This window comes from Pan troglodytes, chromosome 3 (genome assembly GCF_028858775.2).
Source record: "Pan troglodytes isolate AG18354 chromosome 3, NHGRI_mPanTro3-v2.0_pri, whole genome shotgun sequence".
In the NCBI taxonomy this organism is placed as follows: domain Eukaryota; kingdom Metazoa; phylum Chordata; class Mammalia; order Primates; family Hominidae; genus Pan; species Pan troglodytes.
The window spans coordinates 170,676,638-170,702,528 of NC_072401.2; the positions used below are offsets into that span (position 1 = coordinate 170,676,638).

Here is a 25,891-nt window from a genome sequence, read left to right on the forward strand (position 1 = left end):
ACAATACTCCTGCCTCAGCCTCCCACATGAGCTACCACACCTGGTAGGACATTATTTTTAAGCTCCCATTAGGTGGAAATCAAAAGACAAAGCTTTTAGTAACAGTTCTTCCATAAACTAGCTGTGTAACCTTAGGCAAGTCACTCTGAATCCCAGGTACAGTTTTCTAATCTACAAAAATGACTGGAAAAAATTATTTCTAAGACCCTCTCCACCTTAAGTTATTCCACTAGTGCAAAATTTAAAAATAAAGACTCTTATGGTTTGGATGTTTGTCCCCTCCAAATCTCATGTTGAAATGTGATTCCCAATGTTGGAGGTGGGCCTAGCGGGAGGTGTTTGGGTCATGGAGGCGGATTCCTCATGAATAGCTTGGTGCCCTCCACATGGTAAATAATGAGTTCTCACTGTTAGTTCATGCCAGAGCTGGTTGTTTAGAGCCTGCCACCTCCTCTCTCTCTTGCTCCTGCTATCCCCATATGACTTGCCTGCTACCTCTTTACCTTCTGCCATGACTGAAAAAAAGTTTCCTGGGCCTCACCAGAAGCTGAGCAGATGTTGGTGTCATGCTTGTACAGCCTGCAGGCCCGAGAGCCAAATAAGCCTCTTTTCTTTATGAATTACCTCAGACAGTCCTTTAGAGCAATGCAAACAGGCTAACACATAGACTTTATATAGAATATGAGGTACAAAAAATTTTTTTGAGTCCGCCAGTTCATTATTTGATTCTTTTCACAATCATTTTACAAACTATTCTACCCAGATGTCAATTAGTAATGTTCCAAATAATGGCTTCCCTATAAAACAATAATCATAATCAAGTTATTTTAATAAAATTTTCACTAACCTGGTGCAACTACATTCACTCTAATTTTCTTTCTTGCTACCTCTTTAGCAAGAGCACGTGAAAATCCAACTAATCCTCCTTTACTGGCACTGTAAACGGACTGGCCAGAGTTGCCTTTTAAGCCAACAATGCTTCCTAGGACAAAAAAAAAAAACTGTATTAAATTCAATTAATGGGGTTACTTGAAAATTCAGATAATTTATAGTAAACAAAAAGGTAAAACCCACTTCACCTTGTCCTTTGTTAAAATTAGAAATTCTAAACATGTCATCAGTCATTTACGGAAGATTTAAGAGTCCAAGTCTGCTCCAGATACATACAGAAAATAGCATCTGAAAGCAGCTGATATAAAACTGCCAATGCGGGGAGGAGCCAAGATGGCCGAATAGGAACAGCCCCGGTCTACAGCTCCCAGCGTGAGCGATGCAGAAGACGGGTGATTTCTGCATTTCCATCTGAGGTACCGGGTTCATCTCACTAGGGAGTGCCAGACAGTGGGCGCAGGTCAGTGGGTGCGTGCACCGTGCGTGAGCCGAAGCAGGGCGAGGCATTGCCTCACCTGGGAAGCGCAAGGGGTCAGGGAGTTCCCTTTCCGAGTCAAAGAAAGGGGTGACGGACGCACCTGGAAAATCGGGTCACTCCCACCCGAATATTGCGCTTTTCAGACCGGCTTAAAAAACGGCGCACCACGAGACTATATCCCACACCTGGCTCGGAGGGTCCTACGCCCACGGAGTCTCGCTGGTTGCTAGCACAGCAGTCTGAGATCAAACTGCAAGGCGGCAGCGAGGCTGGGGGAGGGGCGCCCGCCATTGCCCAGGCTTGCTTAGGTAAACAAAGCAGCAGGGAAGCTCGAACTGGGTGGAGCCCACCACAGCTCAAGGAGGCCTGCCTGCCTCTGTAGGCTCCACCTCTCGGGGCAGGGCACAGACAAACAAAAAGACAGCAGTAACCTCTGCAGACTTAAATGTCCCTGTCTGACAGCTTTGAAGAGAGCAGTGGTTCTCCCAGCACGCAGCTGGAGATCTGAGAACGGGCAGACTGCCTCCTCAAGTGGGTCCCTGACCCCTGAACCCCGAGCAGCCTAACTGGGAGGCACCCCCCAGCAGGGGCACACTGACACCTCACACGGCAGGGTATTCCAACAGACCTGCAGCTGAGGGTCCTGTCTGTTAGAAGGAAAACTAACAAACAGAAAGGACATCCACACCGAAAACCCATCTGTACATCACCATCATCAAAGACCAAAAGCAGATAAAACCACAAAGATGGGGAAAAAACAGAACAGAAAAACTGGAAACTCTAAAATGCAGAGCGCCTCTCCTCCTCCTAAGGAACGCAGTTCCTCACCAGCAACGGAACAAAGCTGGATGGAGAATGACTTTGACGAGCTGAGAGAGGAAGGCTTCAGACGATCAAATTACTCTGAGCTACGGGAGGACATTCAAACCAAAGGCAAAGAAGTTGAAAACTTTGAAAAAAATTTAGAAGAATGTATAACTAGAATAACCAATACAGAGAAGTGCTTAAAGGAGCTGATGGAACTGAAAACCAAGGCTCGAGAACTACGTGAAGAATGCAGAAGCCTCAGGAGCTGATGCGATCAACTGGAAGAAAGGGTATCAGCAATGGAAGATGAAACGAATGAAATGAAGCGAGAAGGGAAGTTTAGAGAAAAAAGAATAAAAAGACATGAGCAAAGCCTCCAAGAAATATGGGACTATGTGAAAAGACCAAATCTACGTCTGATTGGTGTACCTGAAGGTGATGCGGAGAATGGAACCAAGTTGGAAAACACTCTGCAGGATATTATCCAGGAGAACTTCCCCAATCTAGCAAGGCAGGCCAACATTCAGATTCAGGAAATACAGAGAACGCCACAAAGATACTCCTCGAGAAGAGCAACTTCAAGACACATAATTGTCAGATTCACCAAAGTTGAAATGAAGGAAAAAATGTTAAGGGCAGCCAGAGAGAAAGGTCGGGTTACACTCAAAGGGAAGCCCATCAGACTAACAGCAGATCTCTCTGCAGAAACCCTACAAGCCAGAAGAGAGTGGGGGCCAATATTCAACATTCTTAAAGAAAAGAATTTTCAACCCAGAATTTCATATCCAGCCAAACAAAGCTTCATAAGTGAAGGAGAAATAAAATCCTTTACAGACAAGCAAATGCTGAGAGATTTTGTCACCACCAGGCCTGCCCTAAAAGAGCTCCTGAAGGAAGCGCTAAACATGGAAAGAAACAACCGGTACCAGCCGCTGCAAAATCATGCCAAAATGTAAAGACCATCGAGACTAGGAAGAAACTGCATCAACTAACGAGCAAAATCACCAGCTAACATCATAATGACAGGATCAAATTCACACATAACAATATTAACTTTAAATGTAAATGGACTAAATTCTCCAATTAAAAGACACACACTGGCAAGTTGGATAAAGAGTCAAGACCCATCAGTGTGCTGTATTCAGGAAACCCATCTCACGTGCAGACACACACATAGGCTCAAAATAAAAGGATGGAGGAAGATCTACCAAGCAAATGGAAAACAAAAAAAGGCAGGGGTTGCAATCCTAGTCTCTGATAAAACAGACTTTAAACCAACAAAGATCAAAAGAGACAAAGAAGGCCATTACATAATGGTAAAGGGATCAATTCAACAAGAGGAGCTAACTATCCTAAATATATATGCACCCAATACAGGAGCACCCAGATTCATAAAGCAAGTCCTGAGTGACCTACAAAGAGACTTAGACTCCCACACATTAATAATGGGAGACTTTAACACCCCACTGTCAACATTAGACAGATCAACGAGACAGAAAGTCAACAAGGATACCCAGGAATTGAACTCAGCTCTGCACCAAGCGGACCTAATAGACATCTACAGAACTCTCCACCCCAAATCAACAGAATATACATTTTTTCAGCACCACACCACACCTATTCCAAAATTGACCACATAGTTGGAAGTAAAGCTCTCCTCAGCAAATGTAAAAGAACAGAAATTATAACAAACTATCTCTCAGACCACAGTGCAATCAAACTAGAACTCAGGATTAAGAATCTCACTCAAAGCCGCTCAACTACATGGAAACTGAACAACCTGCTCCTGAATGACTACTGGGTACATAACGAAATGAAGGCAGAAATAAAGATGTTCTTTGAAACCAACGAGAACAAAGACACAACATACCAGAATCTCTGGGACACATTCAAAGCAGTGTGTAGAGGGAAATTTATAGCACTAAATGCCCACAAGAGAAAGCAGGAAAGATCCAAAATTGACACCCTAACATCACAATTAAAAGAACTAGAAAAGCAAGAGCAAACACATTCAAAAGCTAGCAGAAGGCAAGAAATAACTAAAATCAGAGCAGAACTGAAGGAAATAGAGACACAAAAAACCCTTCAAAAAATCAATGAATCCAGGAGCTGGTTTTTTGAAAGGATCAACAAAATTGATAGACCGCTAGCAAGACTAATAAAGAAAAAAAGAGAGAAGAATCAAATAGACACAATAAAAAATGATAAAGGGGATATCACCACCGAACCCACAGAAATACAAACTACCATCAGAGAATACTACAAACACCTCTACGCAAATAAACTAGAAAATCTAGAAGAAATGGATACATTCCTCGACACATACACTCTCCCAAGACTAAACCAGGAAGAAGTTGAATCTCTGAATAGACTAATAACAGGAGCTGAAATTGTGGCAATAATCAATAGTTTACCAACCAAAAAGAGTCCAGGACCAGATGGATTCACAGCCGATTTCTACCAGAGGTACAAGGAGGAACTGGTACCATTCCTTCTGAAACTATTCCAATGAATAGAAAAAGAGGGAATCCTCCCTAACTCATTTTATGAGGCCAGCATCATTCTGATACCAAAGCCTGGCAGAGACACAACCAAAAAAGAGAATTTTAGACCAATATCCTTGATGAACATTGATGCAAAAATCCTCAATAAAATACTGGCAAACCGAATCCAGCAGCACATCAAAAAGCTTATCCACCATGATCAAGTGGGCTTCATCCCTGGGATGCAAGGCTGGTTCAATATACGCAAATCAATAAATGTAATCCAGCATATAAACAGAGCCAAAGACAAAAACCACATGATTATCTCAATAGATGCAGAAAAAGCCTTTGACAAAATTCAACAACCCTTCGTGCTAAAAACTCTCAATAAATTAGGTATTGATGGGACGTATTTCAAAATAATAAGAGCTATCTATGACAAACCCACAGCCAATATCATACTGAATGGGCAAAAACTGGAAGCATTCCCTTTGAAAACTGGCACAAGACAGGGATGCCCTCTCTCACCGCTCCTATTCAACACAGTGTTGGAAGTTCTGGCCAGGGCAATCAGGCAGGAGAAGGAAATAAAGGGTATTCAATTAGGAAAAGAGGAAGTCAAATTGTCCCTGTTTGCAGACGACATGATTGTTTATCTAGAAAACCCCGTCGTCTCAGCCCAAAATCTCCTTAAGCTGATAAGCAACTTCAGCAAAGTCTCAGGATACAAAATCAATGTACAAAAATCACAAGCATTCCTATACACCAACAACAGACAAACAGAGAGCCAAATCATGAGTGAACTCCCATTCACAATTGCTTCAAAGAGAATAAAATACCTAGGAATCCAACTTACAAGGGATGTGAAGGACCTCTTCAAGGAGAACTACAAACCACTGCTGAAGGAAATAAAAGAGGATACAAACAAATGGAAGAACATTCCATGCTCATGGGTAGGAAGAATCAATATCGTGAAAATGGCCATACTGCCCAAGGTAATTTACAGATTCAATGCCATCCCCATCAAGCTACCAATGACTTTCTTCACAGAATTGGAAAAAACTACTTTAAAGTTCATATGGAACCAAAAAAGGGCCCGCATCACCAAGTCAATCCTAAGCCAAAAGAACAAAGCTGGAGGCATCACACTACCTGACTTCAAACTATACTACAAGGCTACAGTAACCAAAACAGCATGGTACTGGTACCAAAACAGAGATATAGATCAATGGAACAGAACAGAGCCCTCAGAAGTAACGCCGCATACCTACAACTATCTGATCTTTGACAAACCTGAGAAAAACAAGCAATGGGGAAAGGATTCCCTATTTCATAAATGGTGCTGGGAAAACTGGCTAGCCATATGTAGAAAGCTGAAACTGGATCCCTTCCTTACACCTTATACAAAAATCAATTCAAGATGGATTAAAGATTTAAACATCAGACCTAAAACCATAAAAACCCTAGAAGAAAACCTAGGCATTACCATTCAGGACATAGGCGTGGGCAAGGACTTCATGTCCAAAACACCAAAAGCAATGGCAACCAAAGCCAAAATTGACAAATGGGATCTAATTAAACTAAAGAGCTTCTGCACAGCAAAAGAAACTACCATCAGAGTGAACAGGCAACCTACAACATGGGAAAAAATTTTCGCAACCTACTCATCTGACAAAGGGCTAATATCCAGAATCTACAATGAACTCAAACAAATTTACAAGAAAAAAAACAACCCACCCCATCAAAAAGTGGGCGAAGGACATGAACAGACACTTCTCAAAAGAAGACATTTATGCAGCCAAAAAACACATGAAAAAATGCTCATCATCACTGGCCATCAGAGAAATGCAAATCAAAACCACTATGAGATATCATCTCACACCAGTTAGAATGGCAATCATTAAAAAGTCAGGAAACAACAGGTGCTAGAGAGGATGTGGAGAAATAGGAACACTTTTACACTGTTGGTGGGACTGTAAACTAGTTCAACCATTGTGGAAGTCAGTGTGGCGATTCCTCAGGGATCTAGAACTAGAAATACCATTTGACCCAGCCATCCCATTACTGGGTATATACCCAAATGACTATAAATCATGCTGCTATAAAGACACATGCACACGTATGTTTATTGCGGCATTATTCACAATAGCAAAGACTTGGAACCAACCCAAATGTCCAACAATGATAGACTGGATTAAGAAAATGTGGCACATATACACCATGGAATACTATGCAGCCATAAAAAATGATGAGTTCATGTCCTTTGTAGGGACATGGATGAAATTGGAAACCATCATTCTCAGTAAACTATCGCAAGAACAAAAAACCAAACACCGCATATTCTCACTCATAGGTGGGAATTGAACAATGAGATCACATGGACACAGGAAGGGGAATATCACACTATGGGGACTGTGGTGGGGAGGGGGGAGTGGGGAGGGATAGCATTGGGAGATATACCTAATGCTAGATGACGAGTTAGTGGGTGCAGCGCACCAGCATGGCACATGTATACATATGTAACTAACCTGCACAATGTGCACATGTACCCTAAAACTTAAAGTATAATAAAAAAAAAAAAAAAAAAAAAAAAAACTGCCAATGCAGGTGCTTGCGAATTGATCCATTACATGAAGGGGATGCACTCTAATCTCTGAGTAGGTCAGATATGATGAAAATTCTGTGGTATTTATAAAGGCTTCCAGCAGGTAGAGGTTAAAGCCAGAAAAAGTCAGACAAAAGCTGACTAATTTTATGATTCTACAACACAGACATAAGGCAGAAAGCTCTCATTTTCACCCTAAAACCTAGTTCATTTGAAGCTAAATCTCACTAAAATTGAATTACATGCATAACTCATTTTATTGTTCTGCTTTATTGTGCTTTGCAGATATTGCATTTTTTTTTTTTTTTTTTTTTTACAAATTGAAGGCTTTCAATTGTAAAAAAATTTCAAATGATGAGTTCACGTCCTTTGTAGAGACATGGATGAAATTGGACATCATCATTCTCAGTAAACTATTGCAAGGACAGAAAACCACACACCGCATGTTCTCACTCAAAGGTGGGAATTGAACAATGAGAACACATGGACACAGGAAGGGGAACATCACACTCTAGGGACTGTTAGCAACCCTGCAACAAGCAATTCTATTACCACTTTTCCAACACCATGGCTCACTGTGAGCAGTGCTCACTCTGTGTCTCTTTGTCACATTTTGGTAATTTTCATACCATCTTAAACTTTTTCATTATTATTACATCTGTTATAACAATCTGTGGTCAGTGATTCTTAATGTTTACTGCTGTTGGGGTGCCACAAACAAAATATTACTGCTCACTGACAATGCATCTGATCACCAAAGAGCTCTGATGGATATGTACAAGGAGATTAATGTTGTTTTCGTGCCGTTAACACAATATCCTTTCTTCAGCTCATGGATCGAGGGATAATTTTGACTTTCAAGTCTTATTTAAGAAACACTTTATAAGTCTATAGCAGTCATAAATAGTAATTCCTCTTAGGAATCTGGGCAAAGTAAATTAAAAGCCTTCTGGAAAGGATTCACCATTCTATATGCCATTCAGAACATTTGTGATTCATGGCAGGTCAAAATACCAACATTAACAGGAGTTTGAAAGAAGTTATTTTAACCTTCATGGATGACTTTGCGGGGTTCAAGACTTCAGTGGAGCAGAATTACAAATGGAGCCTGAAGATGTGACTGAATTGCTGCAATCTTATGATAAAACAAATGGGTGAGTAGTTGCTTCTTATGTATGGATAAACAAAGTTGTTTCTCAAGGTGGAATCTCTTCCTTGTGAAGATGTGAATACTGTTGAAATGACAAAGGATTCACAATATCCTATAAACTTAGTTGATAAAGCAATAGCAGGGATTGAGAGGAGTGGCTCCAATTTTTAAAGATCTACTTGGATAAAATGCTATCAAACAGCATCACATGCTGCAGAGAAATCTCTCATGAAATGAAGAGTCAATCAATGTGGCAAATTTTGTCTTATTCTAAGACTTGGAACCAAATCAAATGTCCAACAATGACAGACTGGATTAAGAAAATGTGGCACATATACACCATGGAATACTAAGCAGCCATAAAAAATGATGAGTTCATGTCCTTTGTAGGGACATGGATGAAATTGGAAATCATCATTCTCAGTAAACTATCGCAAGGACAAAAAACCACACACCGCATGTTCTCACTCATAGGTGGGAATTGAACAATGAGAACACATGGACACAGGAAGGGGAACATCACACTCTGGGGACTGTTGTGGGGTGGGGGGAGCGGGGAGGGATAGCATTAGGAGATATACCTAATGCTAAATGACGAGTTAATGGGTGCAGCACACCAGCATGGCACATGTATACATATGTAACTAACCTGCACATTGTGCACGTGTACCCTAAAACTTAAAGTATAACAATAATAAAATAAAATAAAATAAAATAAAAAAGAAATTGCCACAGCCACTATTATCAGTCAGCAGCCATAAATATCAAGGCAAGACCCTCTGCCAGCAAAAAGATTATGACTTGCCAGAAGCTCAGATGATCATTAGCATTTTTTAGCAATAAAGTATTTTTTTAGTAACAAAGTATTTACATTGTTTTTTAGATATAATGCTACTGCATACTTAATAGACCATAATATAACTTTTACACGCACTGAGAAACTAAACAATTGGATAAGACAAAATTTGCCACATTGATTGACTCCTCATTTCATGAAAGATTTCTCTGCAGCATGTGATGCTCTTTGATAGCATTTTATCCAAGTAGAACTTTAAAAATTGGAGCCTCTCCTCTCAATCCCTGCTATTGCTTTATCAACTAAGTTTATAGGATATTGTAAATCCTTTGTCATTTCAACAGTATTCACATCTTCACAAGTAGATTCCATCTTGAGAAACAACTTTGTTTATCCATACATAAGAAGCAACTCCTCACCCATTTGTTTTATCATGAGATTGCAGCAATTCAATTTGTGTGACTTACATTCTTGAGATATTAGCTTTATTCTGGTGGAGCAGAACCAAAGCTACAATATCTGCGAGACATGCTTGTACTGTCAATCTAAATTGGCAAAGCTTCAATTATACACTTTTTGTAAAAGTGCAATTTCATTACATTCAGTGATATATTGTAAACTGTACTGCCTACTGAAGATTCTTGAGTGACCACATCTAATGAATATGTAATAATAATTTTTAATTCAAATATCAACTATATGCAAATAAACTCTTGCAAAACAGAAGTGGGGAAGTAATTTTCTGCACCACTGACCTGTACTTATGATATAAAAATTAATCAAGGACCTCACAAAATTTTTTTAAAGTAATTTTAAAAAAAGAAAATATTCCAAACATTTCTCTATTAGAATCAACAAGTTCAGTATTAGAATATTTATCTACATTATATATTGTAGGCCAATTAATAACAAAGGAAGAGAACTGTGAAGTACACAGAGAGAACACACATCAGACTGAAGAAATGCATATGGATAGAGGGGTGTTTATCAGAAAGAAAAATACAGAGAGACACAAAAAGAGAAAAATACATGCACGAAAAAAATACCAAAACAGTGCTGGTTCGATGGTAGCGGGTTATCAGAACTTATTAACAGTAGTGTCACTAAAGTTAGTATACAACCCCCAATTGCTAAATATCAGTGGCTTTTAAAAGAAAAAAAAAACACAAGCTTTAGCAGCTTTGATTCGTGCCACGCACTACTGTTCATCAGATCAAAAAGTGGTAATTTCTGAAATACCAATGAAGTGTCTGGCAGTTTAAAGTAGTCCTTCCTGTAATAAGATTCTCAATTTACTATCTATTATTTACTTTTAGCTCAATTCTAAAAGTTTTGCATGCATAAGGAGGACTAATGGGTTTTTTAAATACACCTAAAAAAAAAAGAAGATTTTAGAGTTAAACAAATATACCTCAGGTTATCAGGTGATAGATACAGGCCTGTTTGCCTGCTTGTAAGTATCCAAAGTCCTTATCTGGCTGTGTTAAAAGGCAAAGGTTGACTCATTGACTAACCTCTTACATAAGAAAACGGATCCCTTAAATTTTTAAGGGTAAATGTCCAAAATGCTCTCATGTCCCCTTAGTTTATTAGCATAGTATTCTTTCCTTTTCTCACTTTCAAAACAGAAAAACTCTAAATTCTGGCTTGAAAAACCATTTCCTACATTTAAAAGAACACGGTCACTTACTTTTATGGAGCAGCATCTCCCTTCTGTGGCCTTTTAAGGTATTACCATTTGAAAATAAAAAGCAGATGGTATACTATTATTTCCAAATTACCAAACTGAAATAAAATTTCAAGTCATTTTGCATTTTAAGTTCTACAGGCATATACTCCACAGTTTATCTGCCCTGTGGGTTAGATGAACTGAAAACTAGGGGTTACTTACAACCATTCTTAAAAACAAAGAAATTTTATCTTCCTTTAAACCTCTACACAAGATTTAACAGTAACCCATGCAACTGCTATAGACAATATTACTTAGCCACCACTGTCTACTTTAATTCCTTGTCCATGTTTTAAAAATCAGGTTCCTGGCTGGGCACGTGGCTCACCTCTGTAATCCCAGCACTTCGGGAGGATCACTTGAGCCCATGAGTTAAAGACCAGCCTAGGCCACATAGCGTGACCTCGTCTCTATTTAAAAAAAAAAAAAAAAAAAAATTCACATAAAAATCAGGATGATCCAATTTCTCTTGAAAAATCAAAATTGCTGGCAAAACTGGGACACATTCTTGCACGGCAACAATCTACTGAATCTAAGTGGTGGCCTCCACCATTCCATAGGGGCTCTGGACAATGAAGCTGGATATCATTTATCACATGGCTGGTACTGTCATTTTTCCAGTTCTCAGTGGTGTCACTCATTTAACACCTGCCTGACTCCTATAGGGATGTGAATGTGTGATTCTTATTTTACTCATTAATCAATTAATTAAATCCTTTTTTCCATAGATAATATAAATTTCATTCGTGTTTCACAATAAATCACAAATTCGTGGATTAAATATTTTTATGGTATGGTATTATGGCATAATCATAAATTCACAAAGGTGAAGACTCACCTACATTAACAACAGACCCTCCCTGTTGTTGAATCATAGTCCTCATGGCAGCTTTACAGGTCAGCATGGAACCCAAGAGGTTAGTATGAAGCTGAGATACCATATCTTCAGTTTTTGTTCTTACTAAAAGACCATCCCTACAAAAAGAAACAGCATTTAATAGCATATAATAACAAGATAAAAACCAAAAAGGTCAAGACTGATATAACATTTTTACTGAGAGTGCAAGAAGTGCTTCCTATCTGAGCTAGAATAGCTAGAATACCTAGAGTCCCATTTTGAACTTGGCTTGAGAAACATTAAAATAACAATTGATAAACCAGAAAGGATCCACTTGGAAGACAGGTTGCTACTCCTTCTCAGTTTGAGTGGCAAATATTCTTAACCCCTAAAAGTAGTAACATATAGCCAAAATAGTTTGAATGGCCTGAGCAACTGCCATACTAAGCCTTGTTTAGCAAGAAAATTAATATGTTATTCTAAATATTCTCTCCTAAATTCATCTTTTAAAAAATAATATCCACTCCATGTATTAAGTTCACAAACTGGCAAAACTTATCTGTGGTGACAAAACTCAGAAAATAGTTACCAACAAGGAAGTATTGAGAAGACACTACCTTCTGGAGCACTGGAAACATTCTACGGCTCAATATGGGTGATGATTACAATGTTAAAATCGACTAAACTGGACATTTATTATATGTTGTATCTCAATATAAAAGAAAATAATTTATGGATTGACAAGTTTTAAAATAGCTTTTTCTCCTAGTTAGAAGCAAAATAAACATATTAACTTATACCAATCAAAGACATATTAGGAATAAAAGTTTTAAATATATATAAGAAACTTATTTAAATCTGTGACCAACCTGTTAATACCAGCTGCATTTACCAAGAAATTTACTCGACCTAAATGTTTCTCCATCTCTTCAAATGTATTTTGAACATCATGTTCTTTAGCAACATCACAGCTAAATGCCAAATGATCTCCTGCACAACAAAGTTAAATAAGAATTACTTATAACTCAAATTTTAAATTTACTCAATGCACATTTGTTAAGCATCTATCTAAGATGGCAGGCCTGTGCTAATCTAGAACCTAAAGATTAAAAAAGTAATGTCACGAGGCCTGGCTTTCATAGAGTTGGTCTAATGAAACTGGGATGCGGGAACAAAGAGGAAATAAAGTACTACTACAGAAAGTTAATTTTAAAATTTTCTTTTTAATCAACAAAGAGGGGAGGGCTTTTTCAAGTTATAAAGGCTCTGTAAGATTCATCTAATATTTATAGCTTTAACACTGAATTCATGCTACCCAATTCGACAGTCTTCTGGGTTTTATATTCCTTTTTTGAAATTTATGTCTAATTCTGTCAGGTTTTTGTTGAATTAGTTTCTTTGGCCCTGAACAGGAACTCTTGGGTTTCTTCTTTTTAAGTGCTACGGATGCACTATGGCACATATATTATAACGACTATTATTCAAATAGAGAGACCATCAGGAGAGATGAGACAACACAGGAAGCTGTAAAAATGCTAAAACTACAAACCACGGGGGGAAAAAAACACTTTTTACTAAAAGCAACTGTTACTTACCACTTTTAAAAAATGATGGTTAAATGCCAAAAAAAAAACTACACTTCAAAGAAAAACAAAGCATTCCCTATGTAATCTACCATTTTAATACTCTAAAATGTAGGATTGTTTTTAAAAGCTAAAACAATTCTTTATCTTCTGTCTGACCTTGATAAATATGCTTACACCAACACTACCCCATCAAGCCTTTGGAAACAGTAAGCGACCTGGGGAATTATACTTTCTAGATGAAAACCAATCACTCATGGAACACGATCCAAAGAAATGCAGGGCCCAAAAGCATCCTGTGTCTCTCTTACTCTTGGTTTTCACCCGAAGACTTGTTGTGTCCACAACCACCTTTGAAAGCCCAACTAATGGCTTCAATTCAGTCCAGCAAACACTGATGGCTTGGGGTGACACAGTAAGGGTCACCACTCTTCCCCTCCTTTGTTAGAATGGCAAGGAATATGAGCTTCAAGAAGCATTCACTGACACTCTCCCTGACCTGTAACTTACAGAATCTTTTTTCTTTTAGAGAGCCCAATAGTCTCACAACCAGCACTGAACAGGTGATACCAAACCGATCAATAATGTTAACTTAAAAATGAACAGCCACACCTGGCGTCTATAGTCCCAGGTCCTTGGGAGGCTGAGGCGAGAAGATCTCTAGAGCCAGTAAATCAGGAGTTGGGGTACAGCCCGGGCAACATAATGGGAAGCCCTCTCAAAAAAAAAAAAAAAAAAAAAAACAGATACACAAAAACAGTAAGAGCCACAAGACGCACCCCTAGGCCTCTGTTCTCCCCATGCCTCCCTGATAGTAAATGAAGTATAATTTTGTCCATTCTGGTGATTAAACAAATAGCATCTTCGGATCTAACGTCCTATTTCTCCCTAAACTCAATGAAGAGTTATATTCACAAAATGACTAATCCATTAATAATAAGCCGGAAATAAAAAACCCTTAAGTTTAAATGCAATAAAAAAGAATTTGGCAGAACAAAGTTCAATTGTCCATTTGCAAAACTCACCAAAACAATTTAATAACATTAAAGCAAACCAGGTCTATCTCAAAATTGGCTGGTACTCAAAAGGGTTTCTCTATCAAACACTGCTTTGTGCATTCGCGCAGGGCCAAGGCACGGCCCTTGGGCAAAACTGAAGGGAGCCGTTGATACCTGCACTCCCACCTTTCCTGCCTGAACTCCTTTCGGCCCAGCCCTGTCTCCGGGGGCCGAGAACTCGCCCTTTTCCCTACATTAAAAGTAAACTGTTACGTGGCTCTCTCCCACAACAGGGAAGCTCCTCAGCGTTAGCACTAGCCGCAGGGCGGAGGGTGCGTATAGCGGGGCCTCACAAGACTACGAGGTCTCAAAGAAAACCCCAAGTGTTCAGCCCTCGGCGGCAAGCTGCGTGGCCGGCATTCTGCGAGGCATAGGGAGATCGCGGGTTTCTGCACGAGACGCATTCTACCCTTGGAACGGGAGAGCGCCTGCACGCGGCTGCATCGAGTAATCCCAGAGCCCTAAAGGCCAGACCCACTCTTTTTACAAAGGAGATTTTCTTTAGGCGCCTGGACCGCGGCCACACAACTGGACAACTCCAGTTTAGTACCTACCGCCGAGGTCACCGGCGGCGGCTTTGGCCCCTTCCAGGTTTCTGGCAATGACCGCCAGTCGGTAGCCTTTCCGGGCCATTAACTGGGCCACAGCCCTGCCAATGCCTCGGGAGCCTCCAAAAACAGCACACACTTTGTCCATCTCGGAGTCACAAACTCGGAGGAAAGAGGGTAGGGAGTGGGAGCCCCTCTCCAGGTTCCCTCAGGCTTTTAAACAACCGCGGTTCCAAAAAAAAAAAAAAAGGCAAACCGCAAAAAAAAATAACGCCGCTCGACACCTCCTGCAGCCGGACAATAGTAATGCAAGACGCCGTGAAAAGGAGGAAGAGCTCGACGTCGCCGCGTCGACGTCATCACGCACGGACTCTTCCGCGCCACACCTAACAAATACGCCGACGAGAGCTCCCCGCCGGCGGAAGAACGGCCTGGAGAGGGCCTCGATGCTTGCTGGGACCTGTAGTCTTGACGCACGAGAGCAACTGGCGCAGGCGCGCTGCTCGGTGGGAAATGTACTTGTGGCACTGAGGGTTATCATCTGTCCCCGCTGGGTCATATCAGTCGGGATTCGAGCCCCGGTGACCAATCGACCCGGTTTGTTCGGAACTGACAGGGTTGTCAAGACGCTGGGCTTTCCCTGGCAAACCGAGACGACCTGATCACGTAGTTAGAACCCAGAGAAAGCATTACTGGGCATGAGCGGTCGGGGCTCCGGTATATGCCCTTCGCCCAGGTGTTGTTTTGGCTACAGACTTGATGTCCTACCTGTTGAAGAAGTCCCCAAGAATCGCACCCACACCAAAACCTACCCTACCTGTTCCTCCCCCAGGTTGCTGTAGAAATGGACCTCTACCCGCCCAGATGTTACCATTCATCGCGAAGGGTGTCGTGAAGATGAATGCCCTGTCGAACATCATCCAGCAGGAGGTCAAGGAATTTTAACTGAATGATTCAATAGTCTTGCAAGATCTATGAAACAAGCTTCGACTGCTGTAGAGAAACAAAAATGGGTTCCTGCAATTCTAAATAAGATGTACTGGGTGCTCTGAGAGTTAATAAGCTAAAAAACTCAATGTTTGTTACAATTATAGTGTAAACAGAAAGCATTTCTTGATACAATATTATTTTACTAGATTCAGAAAAGTATGAGCCATGGTCCCTACCACTAAAAAAACTACAACCCAGAACTACAGGACTAATACACATGAAACACTAGGAGGTATCCAAAATCATACTTAGTAAAATGCAAAATTATATTAACACAAGAGCTCCGAGAAACTGGAGATCAGTGAAGAATGAAGGGGTGCATGGAAAAGCTGGATTTGAGGGCTGGATGAGGTTTGAAAAAAGGAAAACTAGAGCAAAAAGTCTGTAAATAAGCAAGTTGAGCATTATTTTAAATTTGTTATTCCTATTCCATTTAGATCCAAAAAAAGATTTGAAATGGTTTGCAAAAATACATGAGTATTTGAATTTGAAAGGCAAAGAGGACCACTGCCCCTTCTCCCACAAGGCCAGAACAATAAATTAGGTCAGTGGAAAAAATACGAATAAAGTCATGCTATAAGAAGCTATTTAGTATTAAAGAAGAGATTCATAAACTTAGAGTTTCCTGCCAGCGAAAGCAACAAAGGAAATATAATTACAAGTGGTAATTTCTGTAAGAAATCAGCCTCCTGGTTATGCAGCAGAGAAGCCTGAGCAAAACTCCCTCCTCATAGGTCCTCCTAAATGGCACACTAAGCATTGTAGTAGACAGTGAGCTTCATGAAAAGAAAAAGAGATTGTAAGGCTGTTTTCATAGCATCTATTAGACTTTATTAAAAGCAAATACAATAGGAAGTTAAACAATATAAGCAAACAGTCACACATAAAAATTGTGTCTTTGAAACAATATATGTTTGAAACAATGAGGAAACAAGCCTGAGGAAATTTGGGATGGTGCTATATTATAGTCAGCTTTAAAGTCAGGTGCCAAGCATTAAACAGGCCTTTAACTGCAGAAGTAACAAGATAAGAGCTGCATTTAAGAACTATTAGCAGGCCAGGCATGGTGGCTCATGCCTGTAATCCCAGCACTTTGGGAGGCCGAGACAGGAGGATTGCTTGAGTCCAGAAGTTCAAAACCAACCTGGGAAACACAGCAAGACCCCCGCCCCCCCGACCCCCATCTCTACAGAAAATACAAAAAAAATTAGCTGGACATGGTGGCCTACCTGTGGTCCCAGCTACTCGGGAGGCTGAGTTGGGAGGATCATGTAAGTCCAGGAGGTCAAGGCTGCAGTGAGCCATGATTGCACCACTGCAGTCCAGCCTGCATGACACAGCAGGACCCTGTCTCAAAATAAAAGTGTTCTAAAAAACAAACAGTTTCCCAGTGATATAAAAATGGGCCAGATCAAATTTGTCTATGCACTTTCCTACTATACACTATGCAATCTTAGAAAGAAAAAACTGTTTTACATAAATTACCAATATAAGGGTCAGCCTAAATGCCAACTGTATTCCTGCACCTTAGGTCAAACCAGAGAGGTTTATCTTTTGAACAGTTCTCTCCATTTGCTAGGAAAATGATTATTTTTTTTCTACACATTGTTATTTTAGCAAAAAAAAAAATGGTTTTTAGATCTATGCCATCTATCATGAAGATCACTAACACATGATATGAGGTGACATTCAGAATTCTGAAAACCTTCCAACTTTTCTCACTGTATATATACAGTAAATGGATAAGCTGGGCTTTTTATTCAACACATACCTCAGGTTAAACCTCAAGGTTATTATTTATTTTTTTCCCCCTAAATACAATATCACCACTATCCCGGGTGAGAATACATCTATCACAGCACATCACCCATTAGCTGAGAAGGTTACAGCAGGGGAAGTTTCTCTGTAAGCCCCTGATAGTGAAGTGAGGATCTGTAAATTAAACTGGGTCTCCCCTACCCAGCAGGACATTGAAGGAAGCCATTAGAATGACCCACCTTTAGTCTTTCCTTCTCACTAAACATGCCACTTCTGTGTTAATATTTTAACCATATTTTATACTTTAACTTAAATCCACATAGGATATATTTTCTCTTGGCTCCCACAATCAAAGGAGAAAATTCCTTATGTATAAGGACTGTTATACAAATTTTTAAATATGCATACCTAGTATTATTTTTCTGATTACAAAAGGAATACCATTTAATTGCTAACAGAAAACATAAACTTTTTAAAGTAAATAAAAACTCATTGAAAGCATTGTACACTTTAAGCGTGTGAATTGTATCGTATGCAAATTATATCCTAATGGAACTGTTATTGAAAAAGATGTAATTTAAAGCCTACTGCCCTGTTATATGAAATTTGAATCTGCAACTAATTATAAGGGGTTGTACCTTTCATGAATTTTTTTTCATACGTCAAGATTTATAATGCCCAAGATTCCAAATACGCAGGAAAATTTATTTATAAGAAATTTATGAATTATGATTGAATATGCATTGAGAATCCTCTTTACAAATGCACCATACTAAGCACATCCAGCTTATCAGATCCATAATTGAAGCGTAACCCTTCCTGCCAGCAAGCGGTCTCCCAGGATTCTTCAGGCAGTGATGATAATCTGCATGACCCAAATTGCATGTGGCCAGCGTAGCTTCTCCATACAGACCATGCTCTTCTTTCAAGAAGAAAGATTAGAAAGCTGCGTTAGTGTGGCTGCACAGATATAACTTTTATGATTAAAAAGCATGTTGATTTCCTCATTGGCATTCTTGTATCCAATCTGCTGGGTAATCTAAATTGTAAGGAATGTACTTTTTATCACTTACAAAAGCTTATTTCATTTTGATTGGGAACAAAAAATGTGGCCCATGAGCTTGTTATTTTGTTGAATTGGCGTTTATGCCTCTGAGGCTGCCCACCGAGACCTAAACCTGGCACTCAGTTGCCTAAGGCAGAAGCATGGAGTTTATTCCTTCCCTCTCTCAACATCCCACATCCAATCAGTCACAAAGTCCTGCTGATTCTACTCCCTAAATACCATTCCAACTTCTACACATCCATGCTTCTCCAAACACTGTCTTCTCAACCTCGAATGCTCCCACTGCTTTCCCTGGTAACATCTGATTTATCATTCAAAATGTGGCTCAAACATCTCTTGCAATGGAAGCTTATCCTGACCCAAAGGAGGACATGCTGATGTCCTTCTTCACCCGTCCTCTTACCTTGTATGTGTCTTCAAGTCTGTATTTCATGGATGTACTGTGACGTCAGAATCCACATAATCTTAGGAAGACAGTGAATAGATTCTCAAGGATCTGTGAACCTACCAAGCTGAATACAAAATCTCATGTGCTTTTTAGATGAGTAGCTTCTTGAAACAGGGTCCACTTCCTTCACTGGGTTCTCAAGGGGAACTTTCACCTAAAATGGTTAAGTGCCAGGTGTAGTGGCTCACGCCTGTAATCCCAGCATTTTGGGAGATGGAGGCAGCAGGATCACTTGAGCCCAGGCATTTGAGACCAGCCTGGGCAACATGGTGAGACCTCATCTTTTTTAAAAAAACATAAAAAATAAAATAAAATGGTGAAAAACTTTCTGTTTTTAATTGCCAACTCTTTGAATCCAGAAATGATCACATTGGTTTTTGTTTCCCTGTTTGTAGCACAGTTCCTAGGGCTTGTGAATGCTAAATAAATGAGTTAACAAATGAATCAATGAGTGAATGAAATAACTCACTTAAAAGGAATTTATTGCTATAAGCAAGAACCAGTGTCGATACAGCTATGATTAAGATAGACCTGGTGCCTGTTTTCATTGGGAAAATAATCTGGCAAAGACGACAGACATTAAACAATTAATCATGCCATCACTATTTAATTCCAATGGTGGGAAGAACTATAAAGGAGAAGTACAGGCTGCTAGGAGGGATCATAACTAGGGGCATTGATCCAATATGGAGGCCTGGGGTCAGAGAAGGCTTCTTCTTTCAGGACATAATGTTCTATAAAGTAAATGAATAATAACAAAGAAAGATTGCAAAGAATGATAACTACAGCTACTATCCATTCATTATGTTACAAAGCCAACTAGGTGATAACATAATTTATACATGAAGAATAAAATTCCGAATTAAAAATTCACCCTTAATAATGAAAGAGATTGTTAGTCAAAGTAGAGTTAGTATTACGCCTAGATGAGATCACAGGTTGGACATTTCACCAGGAAGTACCATGGGAGAGCATAATGCCTGAAATTTTACGAAACTTTTTTTTCCCAGCCAAAAATTTTATAATGGTATAAAGCCAGCTCTGGATACTTAAAATCAGGCCCCAAATGCAGCACGCCTGCCAAGCCACATAGAAGAGGAGAACTCAGTGTTCCTGAAATTAGTTCTAAGACTGGCCTCAATCCTCTGACCCCAGCCTCTCACTATTCCATTTCCATCTCTTTGTTTCAGGGCCTTCCCCCCTCTATCCTTCTGGCTGCATAGTCTCACATGGCTCTCAACTCACCTGCTGCATTTCCCAGACTTAAGTGAGCCTTTCCCATCCAGGCCCTGCAGCTACTCAGACTCCTAGATCTGTATCAGAGGCACGGGCCTGGCAGCCTTCACTGCACTTGGGCTCTGAAAGACGTTCTCACTCTTGCAAGTCACCTGGGAAAGCCAGAATCGATACTGTATGGTTTAACATTCGAAACTGACTTGCAGGTAATGGCTTCTGCATTTCCAGATGGCACTCGTGTGCCTGTAGGGATCTCATTTTAAGGATCACTGCTTTTTGTTTCTCATCTACAGGCTACAGAGACCCATCTCTCAGTTTGGATTTTGATTAAACAGTTATGCAGAGTAGAAAACTTGGGCCATACACAAAACTTAATTAAAATAAGCCTCTACTTGGGATTAATGTGTGTTATTGACTGAATCGTGTCCCTCCCCGCTCCCCCCTCTCCTGCCATATTCATATGTTCAAGTCCTAACCTCCAATGTGGCTGTATTTGGAGATAGTGCCCTTAGGGAGATAATTAAGATTAAATGAGGTTCTAAGGGTAGGGCCCAAATCCAATAGGACACCAGAGAGCTTGTGCTGGGAATCTCTCTCTCTCTCTCTCTCTCTCTCTCTCTCTCTCTCTCTCTCTGTTGCCTCCCTGTACAAGGCCATGTGAGGACACAGTGAGAAGGCAGCTATCTGCAAGCCCGGAAGAGAAGCCTCACCAGAAACCAACACGATTGCACCTTGATCTCAGACTTTCAGGCTCCAGAACTGTGAGAAAATTAATTTCAGGTGTCGAAACCACCCAGTCTGCAGTATTTTGTTATGGCAGTCCCAGCAGACTAATACAATGTGACTGTTTACTTTCTTCTCTACTACAGGCAAGCTGCAAAGTGCTGCTAGGTAATATCACACAGCCACTGCTGATTGTGTAGGTTGAGTTGGGGAGAGGTTGTTACTATGAGACCTATTCCAGAGCAGAAACAGGAAGATTGTGAATCTCATCCTCGTCACTTGCCCATGGCCTGCAGCATCCAGACCCCTCGAGGTCCTCTCCTATCTTCTTGCCAAAGCTTACTTTCAGGGAGGACTTGGAAATTCATTCCCTCTAGGTGGTAAATAATGTAACAGCATAAAGTGTTATGTCACCTAGGGACATATAAATTGAGCCGAGAGCCAAGTGTTAAGCTAAAGGGATGACAATCTAACAGTGAAATATCATCTAGCATCTACCTGTCCAACAATATGAATCTACTGCGAGCTCAGGAACATCCCCAGTATCAGATGTAAAGCTCTGGGGATAAGAGGGCAAAGAAGGCAATTACCTGAATTGTGGAGCTCACATGTGTTGAGAGAAACAGACAAATAAGCAGATTATGATACAGTGTGATAAAGGCTGTAAATGTGAATGAAGTGCTATAGGAACATAGAGCTTCAGGCTCAGGCCAAATAGGCAGGGGGGCATGTGTGTGTGTAGACATCTATATATGTATACATATATACACATGTGTATATTTTATTATAGGTATACATTATAGGTATGTATGCATTATTATATGTATGTGTATACATATATGTGTTTGTGAGAGTGTGTAGGTGGGTGGGTGGGTGTGTAAAAGTAAGCCCTTACTGGCCAGGCGCGGTGGCTCACGCCTGTAATCCCAGCACTTTGGGAGGCCAGAGCGGGTGGATCACTTGAGGTCCAGAGTTCGAGACCAGCCTCACCAACATGGAGAAACCCCGTCTCTACTAAAAATACAAAATTAGCCGGGTTTCACATGCCTGTAATCCCAACTACTCGGGAGGCTGAGGCAGGAGAATCGTTTGAACCCAGGAGGCTGAGGTTGCGGTGAGCCAAGATTGCACCATTGCACTCCAGCCTGGGCAGCAACAGTGAAACTCTGTCTCAAAACAAAAACAAAAACAAAAACAAAAACAAAAAAAACAAAAGTAAGCCCTTACCAAGATAACAGCAAATGCTCATTGGATAACTTAAATGCTATGTGCCAAGCACACTGTCTACTTGTGTTTAATTCTCACAACAAACTATGATGTAGAAAAATATTGCTACCCTTGTGTTTGCAAACAAGGAAGCCAAAGCACAGAGATGTTAGATTGTCCAAGATCACACAACTAGTAAGTGGCAGAACTTGTAGAATTTCTACTCAAGCAGTCTCGCTACAGAGCCTTCTCCCCAACCACTACATGATATTGTCTCTCCCTCATCTTCCCAGGAATCCTGAAAATGTACCATATACACATAAATCCAAATCTGGAAACTGACTTTAGATAGTTGTAATTGTAGTTGAGATTCTTTTTTGGCTGCAAGAAAGAGAAGCCCTCGAAAGCAATTCAAATATGTGTTTATGATGCAGAATATGACATCAACAAAAAGCAAGCTGGGACCCCGTGGAACTAGAGACGGGCCTCATTGGGAGCCCCAGGGACCACAGCAGCACATCCCTCTGCCCCCTTAATGCTCTCTGAGGCCGTAAGAGCCCCCTTCTCTGCTGTCCTCTGTTTTAAATTTCTCCTTCCTGCAGACCCACTTTATTTACTAATCACACAGTTGAAAACGGCTGAGCCCCATAGGACTTTTCAGTTCAAGGGATTAAACTCTGACTCCCTTTGTTCAAGACAGAGAATTGGATTGGTCGTTAATGAGGGGATAGATTAGCGCCTGTGGAGAGCAGTTCGCGGGGGAGGCAGGTTGCCATGTGAGTGAGTGGGGTGCTCAAAGGCAGAAGGTGCACCCGCAGCCAAGCACCGTTGCCAGAGGGGCTCAGAGTGGGCGGCCTTATTAAAGGAGGCTTGGCTGGGCATGTGCTCCCCAGCAGATCAGATACACCATACAAGCAGCATCCCCCTAGGGGATCTTTGCTCAAAATAAGCTCTGTTTTAAATGCAACATGTACACCATTTAGTCTCCTTAACAGACAACTGCCTTTTTCTCTTTTTCAAATATTATTGAGCTGAGCTCAATGCCCCATGAAATCTGTAAATGTTTTGTTCCAAGTAACCAGTAGTGAGTCCCAGAACCAGCACGCAACATATAATAATACAAAGATAAATGGAAAAGGAGGTGATAATGTATGGAGAGAGATACGAATTTTTAAGAAGTGAAACAGACACCAATCCTATAAGGAATATGAATCAGTCCCCTCTGGCAAGTAATACTCATAATTTGCGTAAGTTACTGAGTTAAGGAGTACATATTTATGGGTCCCTATATAACCTATGAGTGGGAAAAAATGGGCCAAAATTCACCTTATTTTTAAAAATGACATATTAATTTATTTGGCTAATTTACTAGGCTAGCCATTAAACCACAATAATTTTAAATAAATGAGTATAAAGTAGATGATCCTTAACCAAAACTATGGAATGTATCCTTTTTCCCTTCTACTAAATAGAGATGGAATAAATCAGTTGAAAAGAATTGGCTTAGAAGGTGACAGAGGCCAGGCACCATGGCTCACGCCTGTAATCCCAACACTTCAGGAGGCCAAGGTGGGAAGATCACTTGCGCCCAGGAGTTTGAGACCAGCCTGGGCAACACAGAGAGACCCTGTGTCTACAAAATTAAAATTGAAAAATTATCTGTGTGTAGTGGTGCGTGCCTGCGGTCCTAGCTCCTTGGGAGACTAAGGTGGGAGGATTGCTTGAGCCCAAGAGGTCTAGGCTGCAGTCAGCTGTGACCATGCCACAGCACTCTAGCCTGGGTGACAGACAGAGACTCCCTGTCTCCAAAAATAAAAAAAGTGACAGATGACAACATGAATACTTTTCATTCACAACAAACACTGTTTCAGGCAAAATTCCATAAACATATATAAAACTGGCAATATAGCATCATATATAACTCTGGGTTTAGTCTACTGAATTTGAATTCTGGCTCTACCACAAGCTGTGTAATCTTGGGCAAGTTATTAAACTCTCTGGGTTAAGATTTCTTTATGCAAAAAATAGGGAAAATAATACTGGCATGAGGTTATTGACAGCCATAAGATAGGTTGATCCTATATAAAATACTTAGCACGATGCCATCGCCTTACAATTATTAATAATTAGTAGCACCTCCTTTCAACAGGAAATAGGCATTCTGGACTTATGCATCAGACAGCCATAGTTTAGCCATCACTATTGAGAGACTTGCCTTATATTATTATTCTGGTTTCTCAGGTCAGAAAACATCTTCTGTTTTTGTTTTTCTTCTGATATTCCTTACTTCTTGTATCTCACACAAAATATGTCAGTCACAATTCTGGGTCTGGCATGGTGGCTTATGACTATAATCCCAGCACTTTGGGAGGCCGAGGTGGGTGGGTCACTTCAGGTCAGGAGTTTGAGACCATCCTGTCCAACATGGTGAAACCTTGTCTCTACAAAAAAATACAAAAATTAGCCGGGCATGGGGCACGTGCCTGTAATCCCAGCTACTCAGGAGGCTGAGGCAGGAGAATCACTTGAACCCAGGAGGTGGAGGTTGCAGTAAGCTGAGATCGCACCACCGCACTCCAGCCTGGGTGACAGAGCAAGACTCCATCTCAAAAAAATAATAATAATAAAAGTAAATAAATCAATAAATTCTGGCTTCTAACTTCCATTTCTTTCAAATCAGTGTATTAAAAATATATATCTGAGGTCTGAGGCTTCAACCTGAACAAGTTTCTTTATTTGTAAAAGATTATCCTCAAATATATTTCTAAAGTTCCAGTCCTCAGAATAACATAATAAAGTGTATTTCCCTGTTAGCATCTATTACATCCTCATTTTCCTTTTTAGCACAAGTCTGAACTTATGTGGAATTCTGGGAGACGTTTTGAAGCTATTGATGAAGTGGTGAATCCAACAGAAATAGATACACATGCAAAGCAGTGTGTATTGGACATGAATCACCATAGGGGTGTCTCATCCTCATCGTATCTATGAAGAAGAGATGTTAACACACACCAGCCTCACAGCAATAGCATAGATGACACAGGGAAGACATGGAATGTTTTTCTTTCCTCTCGCTTTGTTTTATTTTTTATTTTTGTCTTATTTATTTATTTATTTATTTATTCAAGATAGGATCTCGCTCTGTCACCCAGGCTGGAGTGCAGTGGCTCAATCTTGGCTCACTGTAGCCTTGACCTCCTGGGCTCATACAGTCCTCTCATCTCAGCCTCCCAAATAGCTGGGACCTCAGGCGCATGCCACCATGCCTGGCTAATTTTTTTGTATTTTTTTGTAGAGATAGGATCTCACTATATTGCCCAAACACATCTCGAACTCCTGGACTCAAGCGATCTGCATGCCTCGGCCTCCCAAAGGGCTGGGATTACAGGTGTAAGTCACCGCATCTGGCCTATTTTTTGTGTTTAACCAATACTTTTATTTTTTCTTTTAGGTTGGACAAAACATCTAATGTATAATATTAATATATTCACCTTTATA

General features: G+C 40.3%; 1 protein-coding gene across 19 annotated transcripts in view; it reads right to left on the reverse strand.

Annotated features, from left to right (window-relative positions):
- Nucleotides 1–15,333, reverse strand: part of CBR4 (carbonyl reductase 4) — a 158,656-nt gene extending 143,323 nt beyond the window's left edge. For 10 of the 19 annotated variants that reach the window (XR_008547799.2, XR_001717274.4, XR_002943649.3 and 7 more), the window contains exons 1-5: nt 14,973–15,321; nt 12,647–12,767; nt 11,778–11,914; nt 10,901–10,930; nt 848–982 (exon numbers count right to left, since the gene is read on the reverse strand). Coding sequence is in view for 12 of the 19 variants with exons in the window: in XM_054683921.2 (XP_054539896.1) it covers nt 848–982; nt 10,901–10,930; nt 11,778–11,914; nt 12,647–12,767; nt 14,973–15,114 (565 nt within the window). In the remaining 7 variants the exon portion in view is untranslated. Of the gene's footprint in view, nt 1–847; nt 983–10,900; nt 10,931–11,777; nt 11,915–12,646; nt 12,768–14,972 lie in introns of all 19 variants that reach the window. The other 9 variants (XR_010156367.1, XR_010156366.1, XR_010156369.1 and 6 more) reach the window with 2 other exon arrangements.
- Nucleotides 15,334–25,891: the final 10,558 nt, after the last annotated feature.